The following is a 23189-nucleotide window of genomic DNA, read 5'->3' as shown; positions in this document are numbered from 1 at the left end:
CATAACTTAAAGTTAGCCGCAGAGGAAATTAGAACAATACACAATTCTGATATCATGCAAGGTCATCGCTTTGTATTGATGTGATGTTTGAGCTATACGAATTAGATACCGCCGAAAACAAACCGCAAATAGGTATTTTGCAAGGCCATATAAGTTATTTTGTACGTATTTGGGAACCGTCCCAACTTGATGCAGGGAAAGATAGCAAAATTAATATTTGTACTTAAATTTCGTTTCTTTTGGAAATTTCACAAAAAATTGAAACAAATAATTTTATTTAAAGAAAAACCTATTTATAGGCAAAGCAAACGGAAGCAAGAGCAAAAAACTTGATTGAAGCCGTGATTGAAATTACTGTTTTGCGCTTGGTTTGCGCAGCAGCTGCGTGCGCATATGCAAGGCATCATAACAGAGTGGATTTGCTTGGTACCTGTGTATTGCTGGCGAATGAGTGGGATTATATGCCGTGGGAGCTGTGCATTATCCAATTTATTTTACACTTTTAGCATCCTGGATACTAAAGGAATATGAAGAGACGAAATGCTGATATTGCTAAATTGAGAAGACCCTTGAAGAAGACAAAAATTGGGGACGGAATGTACGGAAGGTGAGCCCGTCGTCACTATTGTCTATGAGAGCATTTTCCCATAAAATTGTCACACAAACTGGCATGTAATGCAACAACTAGCTCTCATGATGCCCTTCTTACATGGCATTTCATTTCATCAGGTAACCCTAACAATCACTAAGGGAGCTTCACTTTCCATTGTATGTGGAAATATTGATTTTGTTCTTCAATGCGTTGCACACCTCATGCCTTTAACTGTCTGCCTGTCCGCTTGAAGTGCCAGCTTTACTGATCGCTATTGTAATTGGTCTTTTTAGCTGCTGTGGACATTTGTGCATCTTCTATTGAAGCTTTCTTTTGTAGGATAGCTGTAGATAGTAGATACTTTTGTAGAATCGATCTTGTTGTGTTTGTGAAACCAAGGCCAGACTATTTGTTACGTCGAATATGTCCAGTGTAGTGGCTGGATTGTGCAGGGAATTTCAGTGCACCTTCGGTGTAACTTTGCATGCGCCAAATTCAGAGCATGGTGGCGGCCAATTTTTTCGCCGCAGGGTGGCTGTACAATTTTTTTTCCAAAGACGGTCAACAAATTTTGTTGGCACGCTGGTTAATCAAGCAGCAGATTAACCCTATGGGCGGCTATGCTATGACCCTATGGGCAGCTAGAGAGGTTTCGGAATGAGACGGCTTGGCCCTGGTCGTCACATGCTCGAACTGGCGAGCAGCCTTGAGTCTACTCAGCGGACGAGCGGCCACCCAGATGAGGCCTGAACCTCCAGCGTGGAGATAGGCATGGAATACCTTGTTGAACATCGCTGAGCGTCGTTAAGTAATACTGCAGTGGTTTCCTGCCCACTGCAGTATCGAGGGGAATGGGAGCGCGGACAACCTGGCGTAAGAAGCGGCCGGCCTGCCCTCAAACGCCTGCTCGCTGCCTAGGGCGGCTCATTGTGCGGCCTCACATCAATGGCGCAACAACTGGTCAGAGTCACTATTCACTCCCCGGGAGCATGCCGCCGCTCCCTATCCCCGGAGAGAACCGAGAGGACGCCGTTTCGGTGCACCACATGAGGGCGGGCCACTGGGGCCGCTCGCTTCAGTACGTGCACCGAATCGGCCGTCTCCACTCCGCGGCGTGCCAGCAGTGCCCAGACAAGCGGTGCCATACGTCGCTCTGCGCCATGTGCCGAGAAGAGGCAGATGTGCCGGAGCACGTGCTGCTCCGATCCGCTGCCCGGCCCTCGCTGGCTCCCGGCAGCCTCGAACACACCGCTCCGCTGATTTTTGTGGCTCCGGAACTTCTGGCTCCGGCCTTGTTTCCCGGCACGACGATACAGTGCGCTAAGCTCTTGAGATATTGGGTTTCCGTGGAAAAAAATATTTGGACGTCCAAACAGGGGAGTGCGTCCAAGGCCCCGGAACGCTCTGTCTGGTTGATATAGCCTCGATCGTTTGTTTGTTTATTGGGGCTTAAGGGCGCGCCGACTATGTGCTTTATATAAAAGTGGCTTAATTTTGGCACAAAAAGGCACCCAATTTTCAGTGCAAATCATGCAGAAATTTCATCGCAGAAAAAGCGAGTGTGCTGCCCGTGACGATACAAATGCCACTGCTATCAAATTTTGAGGTCCACGTTCATTGGGTGACCCTCAAGCTCAGAGGCCAGTTTAATCAACAGAAAAATAGCCGCCTGCCGGAATTTTTTGCCTAAAGACCGCTTCACATATGGAGCGTAAACGGTAAAGCCCTATCGGCTTACGTGCCCATCGCGTTTACGCTTTGTAGTCAGTACCTATGTGAAGCGGTTTTCAGGCAAAAAAATTCCGGCAGGCGCCTATTTCTCTGTTGGTAAAACTGGCCTCTGTTCAATGATCGAAATGTTATGACAATTGGCACCTACTAAAACTTCTTAAAATGACATTTCATGGCCTGACATGATCTCGAGTACGAGGTCACAAGTCAATGTCGTCTGGGTCAAGTTAACAAAATTTTTTAGGACAGGCAAAACAACTGATCAACACTCTAGGGTACAGTTTCGTCGCAATCCTTCGCTTTGTATGTGACTTATTCACGAACAACTACCCCCTCCCCTATACGAGGGGAGAGGGTATACCCCTTCGCCCTTCTGGTGAAGAATTCTGGTGAAAGCAAGGCGGTGAAACCTATGTGCGTCAGCCAGTTTTCTCAGTAATTCAGCTAGCAATTCTCTTGCTGTGTTCAGAGACGTTTACAGTGAGGGTCGAACTTTAAATACCTAAACGAACTACACATGTGTGCATGATGTACATAGCTGGTATATATGTACGACGTACGTGTAGTGTAGAGATCTGTTTTTGTGAGGTATTTCATCTAAGCCATTGTTTTTTTTCAGCAGCACGTTCACGTACTTAAAGATGGTCCTGCTGTGGACGGCAGTACTCATGTGCGACTTCATGTTCGAGCTCCGATTTGAGTACTTCTGGCCATTCTGGATGTTCGCCAGATCAGTTTACGACTCGTTTCGATACCAGGGTCTGGTGAGTACCACGATCTAATGGCGAGTTCCCGCGACCTGTGTTGGTTCCGCTACGTCTAACCGTCGTTTTACTGCTTCCATACCTTGAAAGTACTTGGCACATTTACAACGTTGCTATCATGCTCATGACGTTCATCTGTTTAATACATCAACAATAGATTCCAGCCAGTCAGTGCCTATCACAATGGCGCGGAATGCCTGAGGTTGTTGAGCTTGTGCGTGTTCCAGTAGTGTTTGCTTGTACGTGCTTACATTTGGTTCTTTAAAAAGAAATTCGACAGAAATCCTTGTGAGGCTTCGGGAGCTTTCTACTTACTGAAAGCTTCCTTTCCCTGCGAAAGATTCCCTGGCACTGAGAGCGTTGCGAAATCACATTTGCAGATGTTCACTTATGGCGGGCCTACAAATGCGGTTGGGTTGGGGTCAAAATATTCTGTTGAAATTCAAGGTACCTGCCTATGATTTGCCAACTTTTAAGCGTTTTTTGTTTCCAGTAACGCGTTTTCGGATGGATCGTAAAGAGAGGTGGCATCAACCGGACTGAGTTAAACGGTCAACGGTTTTCAAACGCAATATAAGTGTGTAATGTATATTCGGTCTCAGAATGAAAATCTTAGGTGCCTCCATTTGATTGCGACTAAACGGAAGATTCTCCGTTTAGTAGTATTTAAGAAATACTGAAGAATGTACAAGTTTTCAGCGTCCCCGGAACTGTTTTGTTGCGGCTCATCCCATGGTAATAAACATTTGTGGTACTTGGTAGCACACCGATGATGCGTCTTTTCACCCGGCAGGCGTTCTCGCTGTTCTTCGTTCTGATGACGCTCACGTCCGACATGATCTGCTACATATTCATACCAGTGCACTGGCTTTTCTTCGCCGCCAGCACATACGTATGGGTGCAATACGTATGGCATGCAGGTCAGTGAACGACTGTCTGCTCCTATGGATGTGTGGACTGTGGATGTTTATGAGTGTTAGGCGGAAAGTTTGGTAGGTTTGAGTGATGGCTGTACGTAACATGACTGTAATCTGTATGATTTCCGATACTCGTACCTAACGGATATATATTGTGACTTGAGTGTTTTGAATGGTCAGCTTGCTTGCTTCTTATCAGTTAGGTAGCATTGCCAGAGACAGAGCGTAACAGGGGCAAGGTCAAGATCGGTGTAAGATTTACAGAGAACCTTCAACACCAGTAGCCTTCCCTCAAAGCTTCGGTAATCCAAAGCCCTCACATCCTCGCCAGCTTTATATTCCTCTTGGTTTCCCCCATTCTCATTCACCAATAGCCTGGATCTCATGTCGGCCTTTTCTGTGTTCCTGATTTACAGCTTACACCGACCATCCCCACTGGGTATTTCTTAGCCATAGCCAACTGGCATCAAATCACTCTCTTCCTAGATACAACACAACATTTTTCATTACCCAGTCAGTCACCAGGGGAATCTACCACATAGAAAAGTCGGCACAGGTATAATTGTAAAAGACATGTTGGAGGTACCATTCAGTCTGTTCAAGAAACAATGAAAGTATACACCCAAAACACGGGGACACAGGATCAAGTACCTGTACAGAAAACACCAGTTAAATATTTCTGCCTTACGCTGTACTTATATTTTGCAGTAGTGTATGTGTGTGTATAAGTGCTGATTATTAGCGTGGGGTGGCAAAGAAAAGGCAGTTTGACACCTTTGTGACGACCGTGCTACTGATTTGTTTCAGAGCGCGGCATCTGCATTCCCACAATATCGTTGTGGATCCTATTTATTTACATAGAGGCCTCACTGAGGTTAAAAGATGAGAAATATCTCTTCTTCCACGCCGACCTCAGTCGGCCCTTCGCCGCACACTGGTGGGTAGCTGTAGTGTGCATTTTTTTTTAAACTATTTTCTAATGTGGTTTGAAAAAATGTCTTTTTACTAAGTAACGGTGAAAGGCAGAAGGTCTACCATAATAATGGTCAATTCCATTCGTCATGAGAAAATAGACTTTTCGGTGTTTATTTGAATAACGGAAGTATGACATGATGCGTTTATTTCTCTTTACGATCGTCAGCACAGTTGGCAATATGGTAACCATCGGTAAAGGTGAGCGGGCAATCGCAGCTGTAGCGGATGATGACAAAATATGTTGCTCTGTTTCCGTTTCAGTATCGGGTATCCGGTGATATCCTTGGGGTTCAGTTTTAAAAGCTACGTGGGCCACCGGTTCCGGCTGCGCCGACAGAAGTTGGTGGCGCGCCAGAACGATACGATGGTACAACTGCTGCAGGAGGCCCTGCCGCCCGACATGGCGCTAGACGAGAGCCCCGAGCGGCGAGGTAAGACGCGCCTCAATCAGCGCACATTGTAATGTATGCACTGCGATCAGCAAACATACACAATCATTGTGTACACTTCACAATAATCAACATCAAGTGCATTAGTGTAAAGTGTAACGGAAATGATCATGTGCTTTTCAGTTATTTATACCGTAGCGACGACCATTGACATATTCTGGCGATTTCGCATGGTGTGATTACTTTGCGGGTCGCTGGTAACATTTGCCTCTTGCGCACTGCCCCACCATGCAGCTTTCTTATGCTGACATCCGTAACATTTACAATAAATATTTCCATTGCCATTAATTAGTCAATATGCTATGCTGCACTGCCATGCTTACCATGCTCAGGTTTGCCGTACGTAAACCGCCATGTCGTCTGAACTGACCGAGCTCACCTCTGTTTACCTCAGCGGTGACGCTGGATAAGAGCGATGAGACGATTTCAAACGGCGGGGTTCACGACACGTCGCCCAAGTCAATTAAAAAGTCTGCTGAGGACCTGCGGACACCCAAGTGCAAGTTGCACAATGGGTCTATCAGTTCCGACCTCGACTTCATGGAGCAGCGAAGGAGGTAGGGCCCGTAACAGTTGTTCAGCTGGCAAATTGTGGTTACATTTGTTTTTGTCCTCTGTGTAGCTCGAGCGGGTCCTAAAAATGGTCGGCCTTATTTCACCCCATTTAATTTTGGCTTGCATTGAGAGAGCTTCTGCTGGAAGTGGACAGGCTTCGCGAGTTTTAATTTAGCTATACGCACCATTTTGAAGGATGTCATTCAATGTAGCAATGTAAGGTCTGGTTTTGTCATGCCTTCTGAGATATTAATTATTCCTTTGATTTTTATTAGAGCATGACGTGCAGGTACGCGACTATGTGGTGTAGCTGCTAGATTTAGATCTGTCATATCCTAAAGAGCTTGTCGAATCAGGCGGCATTTGTGCTAGCATTACCTACATTAGCGACATTAACCGTGCGGTGCTTTTATGATTGCTAACGCCACTACTTCCGTTTTTTAAAACTCTTTTGTTAGTTCAATTGAAGCAATACATATGCCAATCATTTCGACATAGTTTCCGGACAAATATAAACAGTTACATATGGTGCCTATACCCTTTCAGCTCTATAAACGAGTTCGACGAGTCAGAAGACAAGGAGAAAAACTACAAGAACTGCTCGCAGACGCAGCGGTCGTCCAAGTGGGCTAGCAGCTGCTCGGCCAAGGAGAAGCGGTTGCGCGTCAAGGACACCCCGGTCGCCGCGGTGGTGCCCAACGTGGCCAGCAAGGACGACACTATCTCAAAGTGAGCCGATACTATCCCGCCACCGGATTCCAGATTCACATGCCTTATTTTTGTTCTATAAAATCAACTATAAAGCTAATTTTTGAGTGACTTACAAGGCTATGATTCGTAAGATTATTCCCAAAAAGGCATGTGTTTTGTGTTAGGCTCTCATTCGTGTGCGGCTGAGCTTTCGTTGCGAACTTTCTGGGTTCATTGAGCCTTGACAAGTGTCTCTTCTGTTGGGCTCAGAAATGGTGGATCGCAGCGTCAAAAACCTGCGGTCCACCTTCTATTCACTTCGTGCCTATGGTCACCAAATGCACATGACCTATCACATTGCCCCAACAGACGGTAAATAACTTTTGAAAATACCCATCTCCAATATTAGTGTTTTCTGAACCAAAGTTTTGCGAGGAATCCGATGGTGTGGTCCCCGAAATCTGAAAAATTTCCATTTTGGAGATAGCACCTATTTTTTGAAAAGTAAATATTCGACTTCGTCATGCATAAAATTCAAATAAATTGACAATATAATGAGTGAATATTTGTAACAAATTAGAATGTGTCGAACATAAATTAGTGATATATTTTATCTACGATGATACTATATCTGCTCATACATGTACATAAACTAGTACATTAACCCTCGCCGGCCGAGAAGGGGTGGGGCTGGTGCCATCTCATAGGGTTTTTCGCGATAGCTCAAAACACGCTGAGGATAGACAGCTGAAACTTGGCATACCTTATCTTTTATTCAAGCTGGATCTTTTGACACCAACCACCCTTTCAGGTCAGGTCAGCCAGGTCAGGTCAGGTCACTGACCTATGACGTCATAAATGAGCCTCTGCGAGGTCCTCAGATGTTGCAACTTTGCAACGCCCTCAGTGCCAGAGGAACTTTCACTGGAAGATGAAACTTACAGGACGTAGTATCCTCCAGAGGTCTCACAACTTGTATATCTCGGATTTTTCCCAAAGGTCACATGAGGTCAGTTCGGTTACGTGACCTCACCATTGTAAGTCAATGGGGGAAATATGAAGACTGTAATTTTGGCGCCAGAAATGATCTAAAACTGTCCCAAGCACATGAACTCGTGGTTTCATGCACTCCTTGCAAGGTCCGATCATGAAACCACGATTCCATGTGCTTGGGATAGTTTTAGATCATTTCCGGCGCCAAAATAACAGTTTTCATATTTCCCCCATTGACTTATAATGGTGAGGTCACGTAACCGACCTGACCTCATGTGACATTTAGGTTAAATCCGAGATATACAAGTTGTGAGACTTCTGAAGGATACTACACCCTGTAAGTTTCATCTTCCTGCATGAAAGTTCCTCTGGCACTGAGGGCGTTGCAAATTTGCAACATCTGAGGACCTCGCAGAGGCTCATTTATGACGTCATAGGTCAGTGACCTGACCTGACCTGATAACGCGGTTGGTGTCAACCGATCCAGCTTGAATAAAAGATAAGGTATGCCAAGTTTCAGCTGTCTACCCTAGGCGTGTTTTGAGCTATCACGAAAAACCCTATGAGGCGGCACCCGCCCCACCCCTTCTCGGCCGATGAGGGTTTAAGTGTACTATAGTTCGTTTTTTTAAGTTCGACCCTCACTGTAAACATCTTTTTGGAAACAGCACGAGAATTGCTAGCTGAATTACTGAGAAAACTGGTTAGCGCACTTTGTATTGGAGATATGAACTAATATTTTCAAAATAAGTTTCTAACACCGATGATATACTCTTCCGTTAAACGCCGTGCGATTTAGTAATTAGTTCAGTTATACTTCCTGACAAGTCCTCGATCCTTGTGGGGTTGCAAATACCGAGCTGCGATTCTGGGAAAAAGGAGCCAGGTAGAAATAATTTTGATACAATTGATCGTCTGCGAAATCATTGTGCGCCAACGAGTTTTCTCAGTAATTCAGCTACCAATTCTCGTGCTGTGTTCAAAGAGACGTTTACAGTGAGGGTCGAACTTAGAAAAAACGAACTATAGTTCATGTACATGAATGCGCAGATATAGTATCATCTCAGCTAAAATATATCTCTAATTCATGTTCGACACATTCTAGTGTTGTTACAAAAATTACCTCATTATATTTTCAATTTATTTGACTATTATGCCTGACGAATATTTATTTTTCAAAAAGTAGGTGCTATCTCCAAAATGGAAATTTTTCAGATCTCGGGGACCACACCATCGGATTCCTCGCAAGATTTTAGTCCAGAAAACACTAAAATTGGAGATGGGTATTTTCAAAAGCTATTTACCGTCTTTTGGGGATGTCCCATGCTATTAGAATTGCTTTTCTTCAGCCGCGTACGACAAACCTCCGGGCAATATATCTGCATGCGTTTTCTGCAATTTGGCATTCCTCTTTTACGCCTTTCACGTCAGCAGGGCTAAAGGTGGCGTCATCTAGCACGTTGCAAATGAATCGCGGTGAAACCCCAACGAAACAGCCTTCATAGGCTACGCCCGACTACAATGAGCTATGGATGCGGGTGCTACGTGTTTGGTGCGAATGGATGTTTTTTAAATGAAATCCTTGAATGCTTCTTTTACTCAGCACACTATTCTTGTGGGGCAGCGAGGTATGGTCCGCACCTCATTTGATCCTAAATATTTTTATTTTATTTTATTTTATTTTATTTTATTTTATTTTATTTTATTTTATTATTTTTTACTTCAATGGTTGACAAGAGTGACAATGCCCCCTCCCTCCATTTGCTCGCAGGTTGGAGCAGGACGTGAAGCGGCTCCGGGTCGACCTGAACTCCAGTCGACAGACGGAGCAGGAGCTGCGCTCGCAGGTCTCGAATCTCGTCATCCAGGAGCGAAATGCCCGGAATCAGCTTCACCTGCTGCAGCTGGACAACGACAGTCTGCAATCCAAGTGAGAACGACGCCGCTGTGCTTTATCATTGCTAGGTTATTAAGCATGAGCATGGTGCACAAATCGCCCACTGGCGGGAGCCGCATTGGCTTTGTTCTGTGCCATCAGATGCCGAGGCTAGTTCCTTTCTCATGTATGATCATTTTTAATCAAAGGATGCGATTTCGCAGGCAGCTCTTTTTTACGTTTCTCTGATCAGTCCGTCTATCGTTTTAGGTTGCATACTCTGGTGACCGGCCGCCAGCAGGACAAGCAGGCGGTGGTCACGCTGGAAAAGAAGGTGGCCGAGGAGCGCAAACTCCGACAGACTGCCGAAAGCCAGCTGCAGCAGGAAAAGAAAAAGGTCAGAAGGGCATCGACTTGCCCAAGGGACCGCGATTTAACAAACTACAAACTGTCTGGAGCGGAGGGGAGAGACGATGATAGACGTGATCGAAAGTGTGGAGCACCTTGTTTCTTTATGTCGTGGATTCGGCTTTCTGATTCGAAATACTTGCGATTATCGCTGTATAGTTGTCGCAAGCCGTGATGTTTTTTTTTAACTACCCGTATTGCCACGCCGTCTGACGTTATGCATTACAAATTTTGCAATTAATATGTTCGTATGCGTCTGAGTTACGTATTTGTTGATGTATTCACAGGTGGTGGCTGCGACGGAGCAGGCGTCCAAGTGCACGGAGCAGTGCAAGTCGCGGCGCCGTGAGCTGGAGGCGGAGACGCGCCAGCTGCGCCGCGAAAACAAACAGTTCGAGGACAAAGTGCGCGCCGCCGAGCGAGAGCTGCAGGTGAGCGCCGCGCGCGCCGGAGCGGGGTCCCAGCTGGCGCCCTGCGCGAGTACGGGACACCGTTTCGAGCGAGATACCCCACACGGTATATTGAACACCCCTTTCACTGGACGGATTTAGTGTTATGTTGTCTGTTTCGGACCGTCATTCACATGACGTTTTGCCGTCTGATTGACTACTGCGATATTCGGGTGTAAGGATATTGAGGAATCTCCCTGCGCTGCTCGACTTGTGGAGTGTCGGTATGTTTATGTTTATTTGCACACGCATATGACGTGCTGCATACTATCCTCTCGACTGTTTCATTTCAAGTTCCAGTTTATAAGTCAGGAATTGATGGAAACTATGCGTTTACCGTTGCGGCGCCCTTTGACCCCGCTTTCACCATCTTGTGTCGCTAACTCTATGTGATGTGTTTGACAGAGCCTCCACAGCGCGAAGGACACTCAGAACGACGCCAACGTCCTAATGTCAGCGCTGTCGGCCATGCAAGAGAAGAACAAGTACCTGGAGAAGAACCTGTCATCGGAAACCCGTCACAAGATGAACCTGGTCGGCGCACTGGGAGACGCCAAACGCGAGCTAGAGATCAGCAAATGTAAGCAACATCCACGTCCATGGTTGTTTTTACGTTGGAAGATGAAGATGAAGATAATGCATTTGTCATTGTAGCTACAGGGTGTCCCATAAGTTCGTTCTCACCTAAATTTTACGTTTTTAGGCTCTCTTGCTTAAAGGCACGCTGAAATTGGTTCGTTACTGAGCTTACGTGGTTGCCATGGCTGGTAGAAATATGCTCCACATTTAATTTCTGTAGACAAAGTAGTTTTTGCTAGAGAGCCCGTTTCCTACACAGACGGCTAACGCCGCATCATAGAGGTCTCCAATACGGGTACGTCTCGGTATCTAGTCAGCACGTGACCATTCGCGACAATTGAGGGTGATTGAGGCCTACCAATCTGTAGACAATGTCCATCACTAACTGGACGCACAGTCAGCAAGTGACACCGATGATTTGTCGGGAGTCAATCATTGTAAGTTTATCCTCTTTTTTGTCAGCTCTCAGGAGTGAGCCATGTGGCCAAAACTGTGTGGCGCCAAAGTGGCCATCAAAAAGGTCAAAGGGTTAGAAAGTTGGTAAGCAGACTTTTCAGGATGGATTACCAGCTGTCTAAGAGTGTTCTTTCGGGGTCCATAACTCAAGGTGACTTAAGCTTTGCTTACCGGAGGGCTCAAAACAGTCAAAAACGTCTTAAAATGGCCAAACATGAGTTTCGTTACGCCTGAGGCTAAAAAACCAAAGGGCTGAGGACATCAACCAGGTCATCTGGACTAACTAGTCCACGTTCGACATGAAACACCCGTCCAAACCCGAAAACAACCCCATAAGGGCGAAGGAGGAGGCCTCCGTTTCGTCCCGTTATGTTCCTATGCGAAAGGCCAAGGTCACGGTATTGTGGGGTTATAGGCGTCTAGACGCTGACCAGGTTGCGATTGGTGTCCCAGAAACAGCTTTGTGAAGCATAATGCTTTTCCAAGAACATCTAGGAGGAGTTTCAACCCTCAAGCTGAACTCGAACCGCGAGTATGAACACATCTATAGAGGAGAAAATGGCATCCGAGAGGTCGTAGGCCCATCTTCAGGCAAGACAGTGCATTAGTGCACAGGCCAAGCAAAGCTTAAAAGCGGTGCAAGGAGACTGTGACAGGCGTTTGTGGCAAGACCACATGCCCGGCACCTCATCGGATCAAAATTTTATAAAAATTTGTTGGTTATGTAGAATATTAGGCTCGTCGAAGCGTAGCGCTGTTCCAGCTTCGAGGAGCAGTCTGCCGTCCAAAGCCAAAACACCGCATCCCAGGTTTTTCAAATTTTACAGGAGAACGATTTTAAGCTTTCTTACTTTGAGGTGTGATTTCTATGTGAAGGAATCAACATTCCGTGATAGGAAAAAGACCATTAGAATTGTCTGATCTTGCAGAATTGATACATTTATTCAAATTTCATAGTAATCATTATCATTTTACTTAGCATTCGATATTGTTACGTTCACTCACCGAGCACTCGTCGATAACTGCCGCGTCCGTGCGGCGCTGGCCCGCGCGGAGCGGGACGGGGTTGTGACCTCCAGTGCCCCGGGGCAAGGTCAGCTGGCGGTCGGACGATCGTCCGGTCACGCGCAGGGGCGGTCGCGCGCGCACAGTGAGGGGAGGCCGAAGTGTGACCGCCACACACCTCCCTCCCCACTTCCAGCTACATCTTCGTGTAGGTGAGCCGATCAGGCTCGTTGCGGTTTCGCAGCGGGTAGCGGTTCAGCTGCGGCGGGGAGCAGGTCTCAGATTCAGCAGACTCCTCGGTGGGCTCATCCTCAGCAGCCCTCGGTCCGTGAGAACCGTCCGGTGCCGCGCCATGACGCAGGTCTTCCACGGCCAGGTCCACGAACGAGTCCAGGCGGGTCTCGTCAGCCCGACGTGCAGGCGCCGGCGCCGGCAGGACGGGGGCCAGGGTGCCGGCGTCCGAGCTGCAGTCCTCAGAGAGCAGTCGGTCAGGCCTCACTGGACAGGCACGCAGGCGGTCGTGGTGCACGATCATAGACCGCCTCCTGCCGTCTACTTCCCTCACTCGGTAGGTCACTTCGCTCTTCAACTGGAGAACCTCGAACGGTCCTATCCACTTGTTGGACAGCTTCGGACTGACGCCTACCTTCCTGTTCAGGTTTGACACCATGACGAGGTCCCCCGGAGCGTGCTGACTGAACCTGACGGTCTGTTTCCGTCTGTAGGCGCGCCTGCTGGACTCCACCTTCTCCTTCACCTCATGGCGCAGCTCGTCCAGTTCTTGGAGGCGTGATGCTATCTGGCTGTCATCTCGGGCGCGACCTGCCGCGAGATCTGTTGGAGTCGTGGCCTCATAGCCGAGCAGCAGCATATGTGGAGTCTGTCCCGTTGTTTCATGTACGCTTGTCCGGTAAGCCGCCATGACCTCCGGGAGCCGTGCATCCCAGTCAGCGTGATTTGTCGACACGTAGGACCGGAGCATGTTGCCGAGTGTTCTCATGAACCGTTCCGCTTGCGGGTTTCCTTGTGGATGATGGGGAGTTGTCCGACTTTTCTGGATGCCGAACCTTGCACACAGCATGCGGAAGAGCTCAGACTCAAACTGCTTCCCTTGGTCTGAGTGGATCTGACGCATGGCGCCGAAGCGACAGATGATCTCATCCATGAGGACCTTGCACACGCTCTCGGCGTCCTGACGCTCCATCGGGAACGCTTCCGTCCACTTCGTTGCCTGATCTGTGACAACGAGTATGTACTTGTTACCCCTCCGACTGGGCGAGAATGGTCCGCAGATGTCAACTGACACGAAGTCCCACGGCCGCAGCGGAACAGGCAACGGCTGATGTGGGGCCTTGTCGCGCTGGTCTGGCTGCTTCACCTGGAGACACACCTGACAGGAACGGCACCAGTCGGAGACATCCGCAGTCATCGTGACCCAGAAGAACCGGTCTCTTACCCTATCCAGAGTGCGCCTCCCTCCTTGATGGCCAGACATGGGGTCATCATGCGCCAGCCTCAACACAGCCGGCACCAGGTGTGCCGGCACGACAACTTGCTCGCGCTCTCGGCCGCGGCACCTGTATCTGTTGATCAGTAGTCCGGCTTCGATCTTCAACGCGTCTCTTCTCCTCCAAAGCCGTCGTGCTCCCTCCGGAGCGGTCTGGGCGAGCCTGCCGATCGCGATGCCGTCCTTGACACAGCGCAGAGCCTCGTCCCGCTCCTGCTCCTCCGGTGTCACCAGAGCCGTGTCTGTCAGACGCACGGCGCTGACCGGCGCACGGGACAGCGCGTCGGCATGGGGAATGGACTTCCCGGCGACGTGTTGGATGTCGAGCTCGAACTCAGACAGCTTCAGAGCCCACCTGGCGAGACGTCCCTTCAGCTTGTTGGAGGTGGAGAGAGCCAGCAGTGGGTTGTGATCCGTTCTGAGCACGCAACGCCTCCCGTAGATGTAGACCCTGAAGTGTTCCACGGCCCAGACCAGTCCAAGACACTCCTTCTCCGTGGTCGAGTAGTTACGTTCGGCCTTTGCCAACACTCGGCTGGCAAACGCGACGGGCCGGCCATTCTGAGACAGGATCGCGGAGATCCCAACATCTGAGGCATCAGTCGTCAGCTCGAAGTCGCTGTCCATCTTGGGATACGCCAGGACTGGCGCAGTCACCAGAACGCCTCTCAGTTGTTGGAAAGCACTGTCACACTCTGTAGTCCATCTGAAGCCGTTCTTGAAAGTACGGTCTGCCTTCCTCTCCAACAGTCTCAGCAGCGGCTTGGCCATGTCGGCGTACTTGGGACAGAAGCGCCGATAGTAGGATGTCAGACCGATGAACCTCTGAAGCTCCTCGTGCGATGCTGGCGTCGGGTAGTCGCTTACGGCCTTGAGCTTGTCTGGATCAGGGCGGATGCCGTCCTGGGTCACGAGGTACCCCAGGTAGCGTACCTCCTTCTTGGCGAAACTACACTTCCCCAGTTTCAAGAGCAGATTGGCGTCCGCGAATCTCCCCAGGATGTCGTCCAGTCGTTTCAGGTGCGTGTCGAAGTCCTTCGACCATAGGATGACATCGTCCACGTACGACAGGGTGTATAGCCAGTTCGAGTCCGCCAGAAGCATCTGGAGCGCCATCTGCAGCGTTGCGCCTGAGTTCTTCTGCCCCATGGGCATCCTCAGCCACTCGTAATGGCCGCTGTGGGTCGAGAACGCTGTCTTCTCGATGTCACGCTCGTCCATCTTGAACTGCCAGTATCCGCTGGCCAGGTCCAGTGTGGTGAAGAAGCTGTTGTTCTGCAGACAGTCCAGGGCGTCGTCGATCCGGACCAGAGGGTGTGCGTCGAACTCGGTCACTTTGTTGAGGCCTCGGTAGTCGATGGTGAGCCGACTGCTACCGTCCTTCTTCTTGCACATGACGACGGGCGCGCTCCACGGGCTGTGGCTTCTGCGGATGAGTCCTTTCCGCATTAGGTCCTCACAGAACTCTTCGGTCTTCCGTCGGGTCTCCCAGTCGGTTCTGCGCGGGGGTATCCGGATGGGCAGCTGATGCTGGTCCTTCAGACGTATGCGGTGCTTCACCAGGTCGCACATACCGACCTCTCCCCGTACGGAGAACGCGCCGTTGCGTCGCAGCAGGACCGCCGCCAGGGCACGGCGCTGCTCGTCCGTCACATCCGACTCGGCGACCTTGCTGCTGACCATGTCTTCCAGCTGTCGCTCTCTTGCCTCCCTTTCCTCCCGGCTGAGATCGCTCAGCGGCGAGGCACGCACTGTCGGCGGATCCGCGTAGCCGACACATCGGGCGACAGTGCACGACTTGTACAACTTCACTGCACTTCGACCCGGGTTACACAGCCGCAACTGAACAGCGCTATCTGTCCTGATGACGTCCACAGAGCTCGAGACGCAGAGGCTGTTCCCGTAGCGTCGTGTGAACTTGCTGTCCTCGACCAAGGTGATGTGCTGCCCGGGTGCACATGCAGTGTCGGCCCGCACTCTGCCCGCCAGCAGAACCTCAGACGCCGCGGGGATGGTGACGTCCGCGGTGAGCTCGACTGGGTGTCCGTCGGTAGCCGGTGCACCGGCCGCGGCTGGGCCGCCAGCGTCGCGGCTCTCCATAGCCGCAACTGCAGCTGGGCCGCCGGGTACCACCGCCCTCTCGCCGAGGCTGCGTCCGCCGGTCACACGCCCGTCGGCCGTAGAGTTCTCCGTCAGTCGCATAGTCATGTGCACGAAGTCGAGCGCCACCTCGCCATACAGGGACAAGAAGTCATTGCCGAGGACGCATTCGGTGTTCACACTGTCAACAATCAGTACCGTGTGACGCCGCGGCGGCAGGTGACCACACTCGACGGTTGCATCAACAGTCCCCCTCACCTTCAACGGCGTGCCATCAATAGTCACCGGTGCCGATGCAGGGTGCACGAGGGGTCGGAACGCTTTGCACCCTACCGCCGGGCAGCTGCTGGTGACGAACGTGACGTCACTGCCAGTGTCAGCAAGCCACGTGACGCGGACGCCGTCGATGGTGCCCCAGATCAGCGGAGTCGTCCGAGCCACCCTAGAAGAGGCTACTACAGCGGGGACCGAGGAGCGGCGGCTCACATCCTCCTCGGTCCGTTCCCGTTTCCCGACCGCCGGTCTGCTGGGCGTTGGTACGGACAGTCAGAGCGCCAGTGGGAGAGTTCACCGCAGTTGAAGCAGCCCTCCTCCCTCCGACGGCTCGGTGTTCGGCGCCTGTTGGACGAACGGGACGAGCGGTTGTAGTCGCGGCTGGGACGGAATACGCGACATGCCTGCATCTGCTCCTCCAGCATCTGGATCTTGTCGGACAGCGCCGACAGCACCGAAGTCTCGCTGGGCTGAGGTTGAGAGCCGGTACTCCACGCGTCCGACTGTTCTCCTCTCGGGGCACCATGGACGGCCCCCACAGATGCGCCGCCTCCCGTTGACGTCTCGATCTGCTCCAGCTTTCTCGCCTCCAGGAGAACCGTCTCTGTCGACCACGTTGGTTGGTAGAACGAAAGTATGTGTTTCCTCGACTTTTCTCCGATGCCCATCAGAAACCGATCCTTCACCAGCCGCTGGCGGTATGTGGCGTCCTCCCACTCGGGGTAGGCGCGAGCACACAACGTTTCCAGATCGTACAGGAACGTCGCCAGTGATTCGCCGGGCCTGCGAATACGCTGATGAAACTCCAGCGCGTACTGAACAGCGAGTCCGGGAGAGTCGAACTCGGCATTCAACTTCTCGCACAGTTTCTTCCAGCTGTTCCTGTCGCCGTCGGAGAGGCGCATCGCGAAGTCGAATGCCCGACCGGTGATCGCCGGGAGCGCCATCACCGCCGTAGTTTCGTCACTGAAATCGCTGGAAGTCTTCTGTTCCGGTTTTGAACTGTCCCAGTTGCAAGCACGGGCAATCACTTCTATCTTGCTGATCCACGTTTTTACATTACCACTGCCGTCAAATTCCGGTAAACGGTAATTCTTCGCCATAGCCATGGCTCCGTTGCAGTTTTCCGCTGCCACCACGTGTTACGTTCACTCACCGAGCACTCGTCGATAACTGCCGCGTCCGTGCGGCGCTGGCCCGCGCGGAGCGGGACGGGGTTGTGACCTCCAGTGCCCCGGGGCAAGGTCAGCTGGCGGTCGGACGATCGTCCGGTCACGCGCAGGGGCGGTCGCGCGCGCACAGTGAGGGGAGGCCGAAGTGTGACCGCCACAATATGGTGTTTTGGCTTGGTTTGTATGTAAATTTCGTGCCTTTTCGCGAAGCAAAAACACCGTATCGCGTTTTATGCCCCAATACGGTGTTTTGGCTTGGATGACCTCCAAGTTACGGTAAAGTTGAAGCATACAGTTTACATGATGGAATGATCCATCGACAATTGCCAGCATTCGGAATCATCGATGCTGCATCATGTGTAGGAAATAGGCGGGTCTATATGGAGTTGGCGACAAAATTCACGAATAATTAGGGGAAAGTTCTAGGGTCAAAGGCATTTCAGCAATACCTGCCAGACTATCACGTGGGCAAAGTAAATAAGATCGAAGCTACTTTGAATGCAGCAAACAGACGGCCCACCTCACTTTAGGCAAGGAAGCCAGTGGCGAATATCGAAGAGAGGCCGATCGTGATTGGGCTGACGACGGGGTGACGGTGACGGTGTCATTATGATGAAAGAGGTGATGATACATACGATTAGGTCTGGCCATGCTCCTTCGTCCCTGGCTTACGTGTCTTCAACTGAACAGCGTGGCAATGCCCGAGAACACCCGCAGCGTCAGCAAGGACTGTTATCATGTGGTGTCCGTTTGCATCGTCTGGGACGACGGGTGTAGCCGGACGTGGAACTGGTGGAGATATCTGGACGTGGCTCATGGCTGCATCACTTTTTTGCTTGAAACTTGGGACTTTCACCCAGTCTTCAAAGGGGAGAGCGGAATGTGTTTGATGACGGAGAGTCGGAGACTGAAGACAAGCCGAGGGGGCGAACGTTTGATGCGTACATCGGGCTTTTCTACAAATTGGCTACAATAAGAAGACGGTGCTAAAAATAGTTAAATGAAGCAACGGAAGTTTTGCCATCTTCTAGTTATAGGAAAGTCTGAGTTCCACGCATATTCAAGCGTTCACTGGCCGCTTTCACAGGTACCGAAACCAACTGATTTCTGATTCGGTTTTGAGTTAACTTACCTGGCACGGCTAAGACATCGGCATTCATGCCGGTGTTTTCAGGTTAGATCGACTTTAGCGTCAGTCTGGATTGTGAGGTGGTTCGATTGCACACTGAACAGCATCCATCAGCGTCCACTTTTGGACTGTGTGAAAGACCCAAGTTGCAAGCAAAAAGTAAATACCAGATACCTCCACCAGTTCAACGTCCGGCTACACCTCCCACTCCCAGACGATGCAAACGGACACCACATGATAACAGTCCTTTCTGACGCTGCGGGTGTTCTCGGGCATTGCCACGCTGTTCAGTTGAAGACACGTAAGCCAAGGACGAAGGAGCATGGCCAGACCTAATCGTATGTATCATCACCTCTTTCATCATAATGACACCGTCACCGTCACCCCGTCGGCAGCCCAATCACGATCGGCCTCTCTTCGATATTCGCCACTGGCTTCCTTGCCTAAAGTGAGGTGGGCCGTCTGTTTGCTGCATTCAGAGCAGCCTCGATCTGAGCCACTTCGCCCACGTGCTAGTGTGGCAGGTTAATTGCTCTAACGGCTTACATCTTTAAATATTATTCCTCTAAAAATTGTGTCGTTATTATTCTCGCCGTCAATTTTGTCATGAATTTCATATTGGGTAGCTTATTTCCGAAACACGTTGAATCATTCGTGCCAAAAGAGTGTATCTCAAGGTGATGGGGATTTACCGACACCAACCTATGCCAAAATACCGCATATCAGTCAATACGGTGTTTTTGTCACTGGTTTTGTCGGAAATCTCGTTCGAAATCAAAGCCAGAAGACCGCATCGCACGTGAAACGGTGGCATGAAGTGGCATAGGTTCAGCGTCCGCCAAGGCCAAAAGACCACATCGCTGTGATACGGTGTTTTGGCATGAGTTGACGACTTGAAACAACTGATGAATTTCACAATCACACTCCATACGGCATTTTGGTGGCACCAAGTAGCTAAATCATGGTTTATCCACAAAAGCCATAATACCTTATCTAATATAATAAAAAATATATTTTTGATACAAAACTATAAATGGTACAGCTAAACGCAGCGTCAAAAATGGATTGTCCTGGTATCAAAAACCATATTTCGGAAAAAATGGCCTATACGGTGTTTTGGCTTTGGACGGCGCTCACGGCGCATGTCAAGTCAGTCTGGGTTAAAGGAAATAGTTCACTTTTTAACATGGGTTTTGAACTGGAATAGCAGTTCCGTAGCTTGGGCTGAGACGAGCATAAATCAGGAGCTTTTACAGCCCAACGATCACCCTAGGCAAAGATATTCTATTTCTCGTCCCGAAAAATGTGTCTTGCGTTGAGGATGTGTGCCTTGCATATATTCGCATCCAGTATGAAACGAGCATAGGTCCCGAAAATTCTTGAGAAACTAGAGAAATTATCTACGAGAACTCTAGAGAAATTCGCTCCAGTGAGGCGCTCCAGTAACAAAAGCACGAGCAGATCGCCCAAATGCCGGTGGCCGCGATAATTTCTATAGTTTCTGAAGAATTTTCGGGACCCATGCTCTTTTCATACTGGATTGCGTGTGCCTTACAGAAACTGAAAAGTTCTTCCTATATCAAAAATATAGAAAATAATCTTTTGTTGTAAAATAGTTTTATTTTCTTTGCTGATCATTTTGAACATAAAAAATCACAAATCCATTGCAAAAAAAATAATTTTGTGAAAGTGAACTATTTCCTTTAACTTTAAGCCTGCTATGCAGCCAAACATGCCGGTTGGCATGCCGCAGCATGTGTTCATGTGTTTGCCTATTAAATGGGGAGCACATTGAGGGGTCAGAAATATATCAAAACGCAATGTACTCTGTTTCACATGCAAATATAATGTGAGAACGAACTTATGGGACACCCTGTAATTCAGTGCAGGTGCATAACATGGGTAGCCTTTCGGTTCGACGCCACAATGTTGTAATGGCTATCAACTTTGATGCGTTGTATTCTGGCAATATCATTTCAACTTCAACTTCAACTTTAAAGTTTGCATGACACAGCCGCTGGTAGGCAATTAAACGTCTTGATTAAATTCAGCCATCGGCACACGTTTGCCTGGGATGGTAGCTGACACATTATCATAATTGCCAGCTTGTTTGTTTTGATTTTCTATGCACCTCTGTCGCTCTGAAGCCCCAATGAGTTTAGCAACCTACACGATGTGATTAACCAGCACTCCGTTCTGCGTTTGCAGCACAACTGGCCAGCAAGGAGCGGGAGATCAGTGAGCTGAACGCCAAGCTGGCCGACGTGCTGTCCGTGATGCCGTCTCTCTCGTCCCCGAGCAACGTGTCCATCTCCGGCGACCACAACGGCTTCGGCACCGGCATGGAGCGCTACTCGGCCGCCAACGCCGACCTCTACGACCTGAAGATGACGCCCGAGACGCCGGCCAAGAGTCAGCTGGACCCCAACGCGGCCGCCTACACGCCCAAGATGGCGTAAGCGGGCACTGCGACAGACCGACCACCCGGCAAGCTTCGTTCTGTGTGACACAAAGAAAATCGGCGATGATAAGAATTCAGAAGTTGCTCGGCTTGATTGCGGCTTTGTTTTGCAAAGGTTTACTGGGTCAAAACGGGCTGGGTGCCTCGGCCTCGGCCGAACATGAGTATTAACGCTCCATTGGTGCCCTGGGTGGCTCACACAAACGCGGTCACTTTTTGGCAGGTGTCCTTTGCGATCTTTAACACGCTTAACGCTCGCCCGATGCCTCGAGGTGCCACGACATTCACCAGTATTTGGGTTATATTCTGGCTAGCGGCTGTTAACGCCAGCGAGTTTACCGTTATATCCGGAAAGATATTGGACAGTACTGGTCAATATCCTTTTGCGTGTCTGACACTGGTTCTATTTTATGTCAATGTGATAGAGGCTTTCGAGACTTTTCATGCTTGTTTCGTTTTGAAGCGTTTCCGGTTCGAGATGCCTGGAGAGAAAGCGCTTGTGTTTTTGGTTTCTGCGCGGTATGTTACGCACCGAACCGCCAGCTACTGTGAGCACATCAACAGTTCTCCATGTCTTTCAGTTAATTTATTTTCGCACCGAGCTCGTCTTCAAAGGCGAGTAGACGGTTGACGGACTAAGTCTATTATTGTCTGTTCAACCTCGAGGTCAGTGCACGCGACACACTCAAATGACCACCACGTTGCCACAGACGCCTCGTGCCCAAAAAGCATAGCTGGCCGCAAAAAGCACCTACTTAACCATTGGCTCGACCGAATCTTGGTTGGTTGGCGAGGGGCAGTGTGCCGCAGAAGACGGATGGCCGCTAGCGACTTGTGTTTTCGATTCAACTAACAGGGCATGTGCAGTACATGCGCCATTGAAGGGCCGCTCTAATCGCATCGCCCTAGATTAATGTCTTTGTTCTGTGTAGTCGGCTCGATGTCCTTTGTGTGAGATTTGACCAGTCTGGACGGCGTGGTTTGGACGAGTTGCTGCAACGATCTCCGCAGGTCCACGGGGGACGAAGGAGTTGGTCTCTGGTCAGTTGAACGCTCTCTTGATGTTAATTGTAGCATCAAATAAATTCAGGATGGAGCGACTCGCTCCTTGTTGGTCGGTGTTTGCCGGTGCGGATCGCCAGGGGGCTGAACTGAGCCAGCGGATGTATAGTCGACTACAGAATGATGTTCCACTCCTCAGAAGCTATCAGTTGACCGGAGCGTAAGTTGTGCCGTTTATCACGCAATTAGGCGTGTCGATGGTGAGCATTGGGACAAAGCTATAATTTGTGAACTCAGCCCTTGTGATGCGGCACAGCCTACCACTCCAGGCAAATAATAGCCTGTGAAAAGTGGAACATCATTCTGTAGTCGACTATACGCTGGATTAGAAAGCAAAGAGGGATAATGGTGTCGGATCACACTTGTTCGGGGACAAAAGTCTGAGGTGACGACACGAAGTAGACGTCCTGTTCGGACCAGCAACCACTCTCCACCATCCCGAGGTTGGGGCCAATCATTCATAACACTAGAGATGCATTCATAGTGCAATGAATTGATAGTATTCAATATTGCATTGCATCACTACATGGGCCAAGTATCGAAACACTGAACGCGCGAAAACATTAACCTGTTTTGAGTAACTCCGCCTGTGAAGCAGGGTGAGCCATAGGCACACTGAGTGTAGGAGAATCCCGATGTTATCTTTGCCGCAACCGGATCAATTATTAGCTGCGTGGCTTAACGGCATGTCGAAAGTCACTGACTTAGTTTTTTAACAATGTAATTTGTCAAAATGTAATGTCATTTCTTACATTTCTTTTCATGTTCACTGAGTGAAACACTAATGATGCAATGAGACGCAGCTATGCTACTTCAACAAAGTTGTCTCTACATTCATTGAAAGGTCTAGAAGGGATACAACCATATGGCGCAAACAATGGAAACTGGAAAGCGGAACATCCGGCCGGGCAGATTATCATCAGACACCTCGAGTTTTTTATAGGTAAGCTGTGGCTTTTCCAGTTTCACGTCGTGTCTCAGCCTTTGGTTAAGCTGGCTAAGCCACTAGGATGTCCACACTAGTGCCTGTTGCAGCTACCGCCTCC

The 23189-nt window shown here is 49.7% G+C and overlaps 1 protein-coding gene across 2 annotated transcripts; it reads left to right on the top strand.

Annotated features, from left to right (window-relative positions):
- The first annotated feature begins 161 nt into the window (after window positions 1-161).
- Window positions 162-22195, top strand: LOC122365937 (macoilin-like). 2 transcript variants are annotated; one of them, XM_043337592.1, is made up of 12 exons: window positions 162-607; window positions 2946-3087; window positions 3881-4007; window positions 4812-4941; window positions 5241-5410; window positions 5823-5985; window positions 6530-6712; window positions 9438-9596; window positions 9813-9939; window positions 10238-10381; window positions 10805-10979; window positions 20829-22195. In XM_043337592.1, the coding sequence occupies exons 1-12, from the start codon at window positions 528-530 to the stop codon at window positions 21077-21079; spliced, it is 1851 nt and encodes a 616-aa protein (XP_043193527.1). In that variant the 5' UTR covers window positions 162-527; the 3' UTR covers window positions 21080-22195. The 2 variants fall into 2 exon arrangements, with proteins under 2 accessions (XP_043193527.1, XP_043193526.1); XM_043337591.1 differs by having other exon boundaries at window positions 391-607; window positions 2943-3087.
- Window positions 22196-23189: the final 994 nt, after the last annotated feature.

This window comes from Amphibalanus amphitrite, unplaced genomic scaffold, assembly GCF_019059575.1.
Source record: "Amphibalanus amphitrite isolate SeventyFive unplaced genomic scaffold, NRLGWU_Aamphi_draft 000774F_arrow, whole genome shotgun sequence".
Lineage (NCBI taxonomy): Eukaryota > Metazoa > Arthropoda > Thecostraca > Balanomorpha > Balanidae > Amphibalanus > Amphibalanus amphitrite.
Note: the sequence above shows the minus strand (reverse complement) of the source record. Positions and strands in the feature narration are given on the sequence as shown.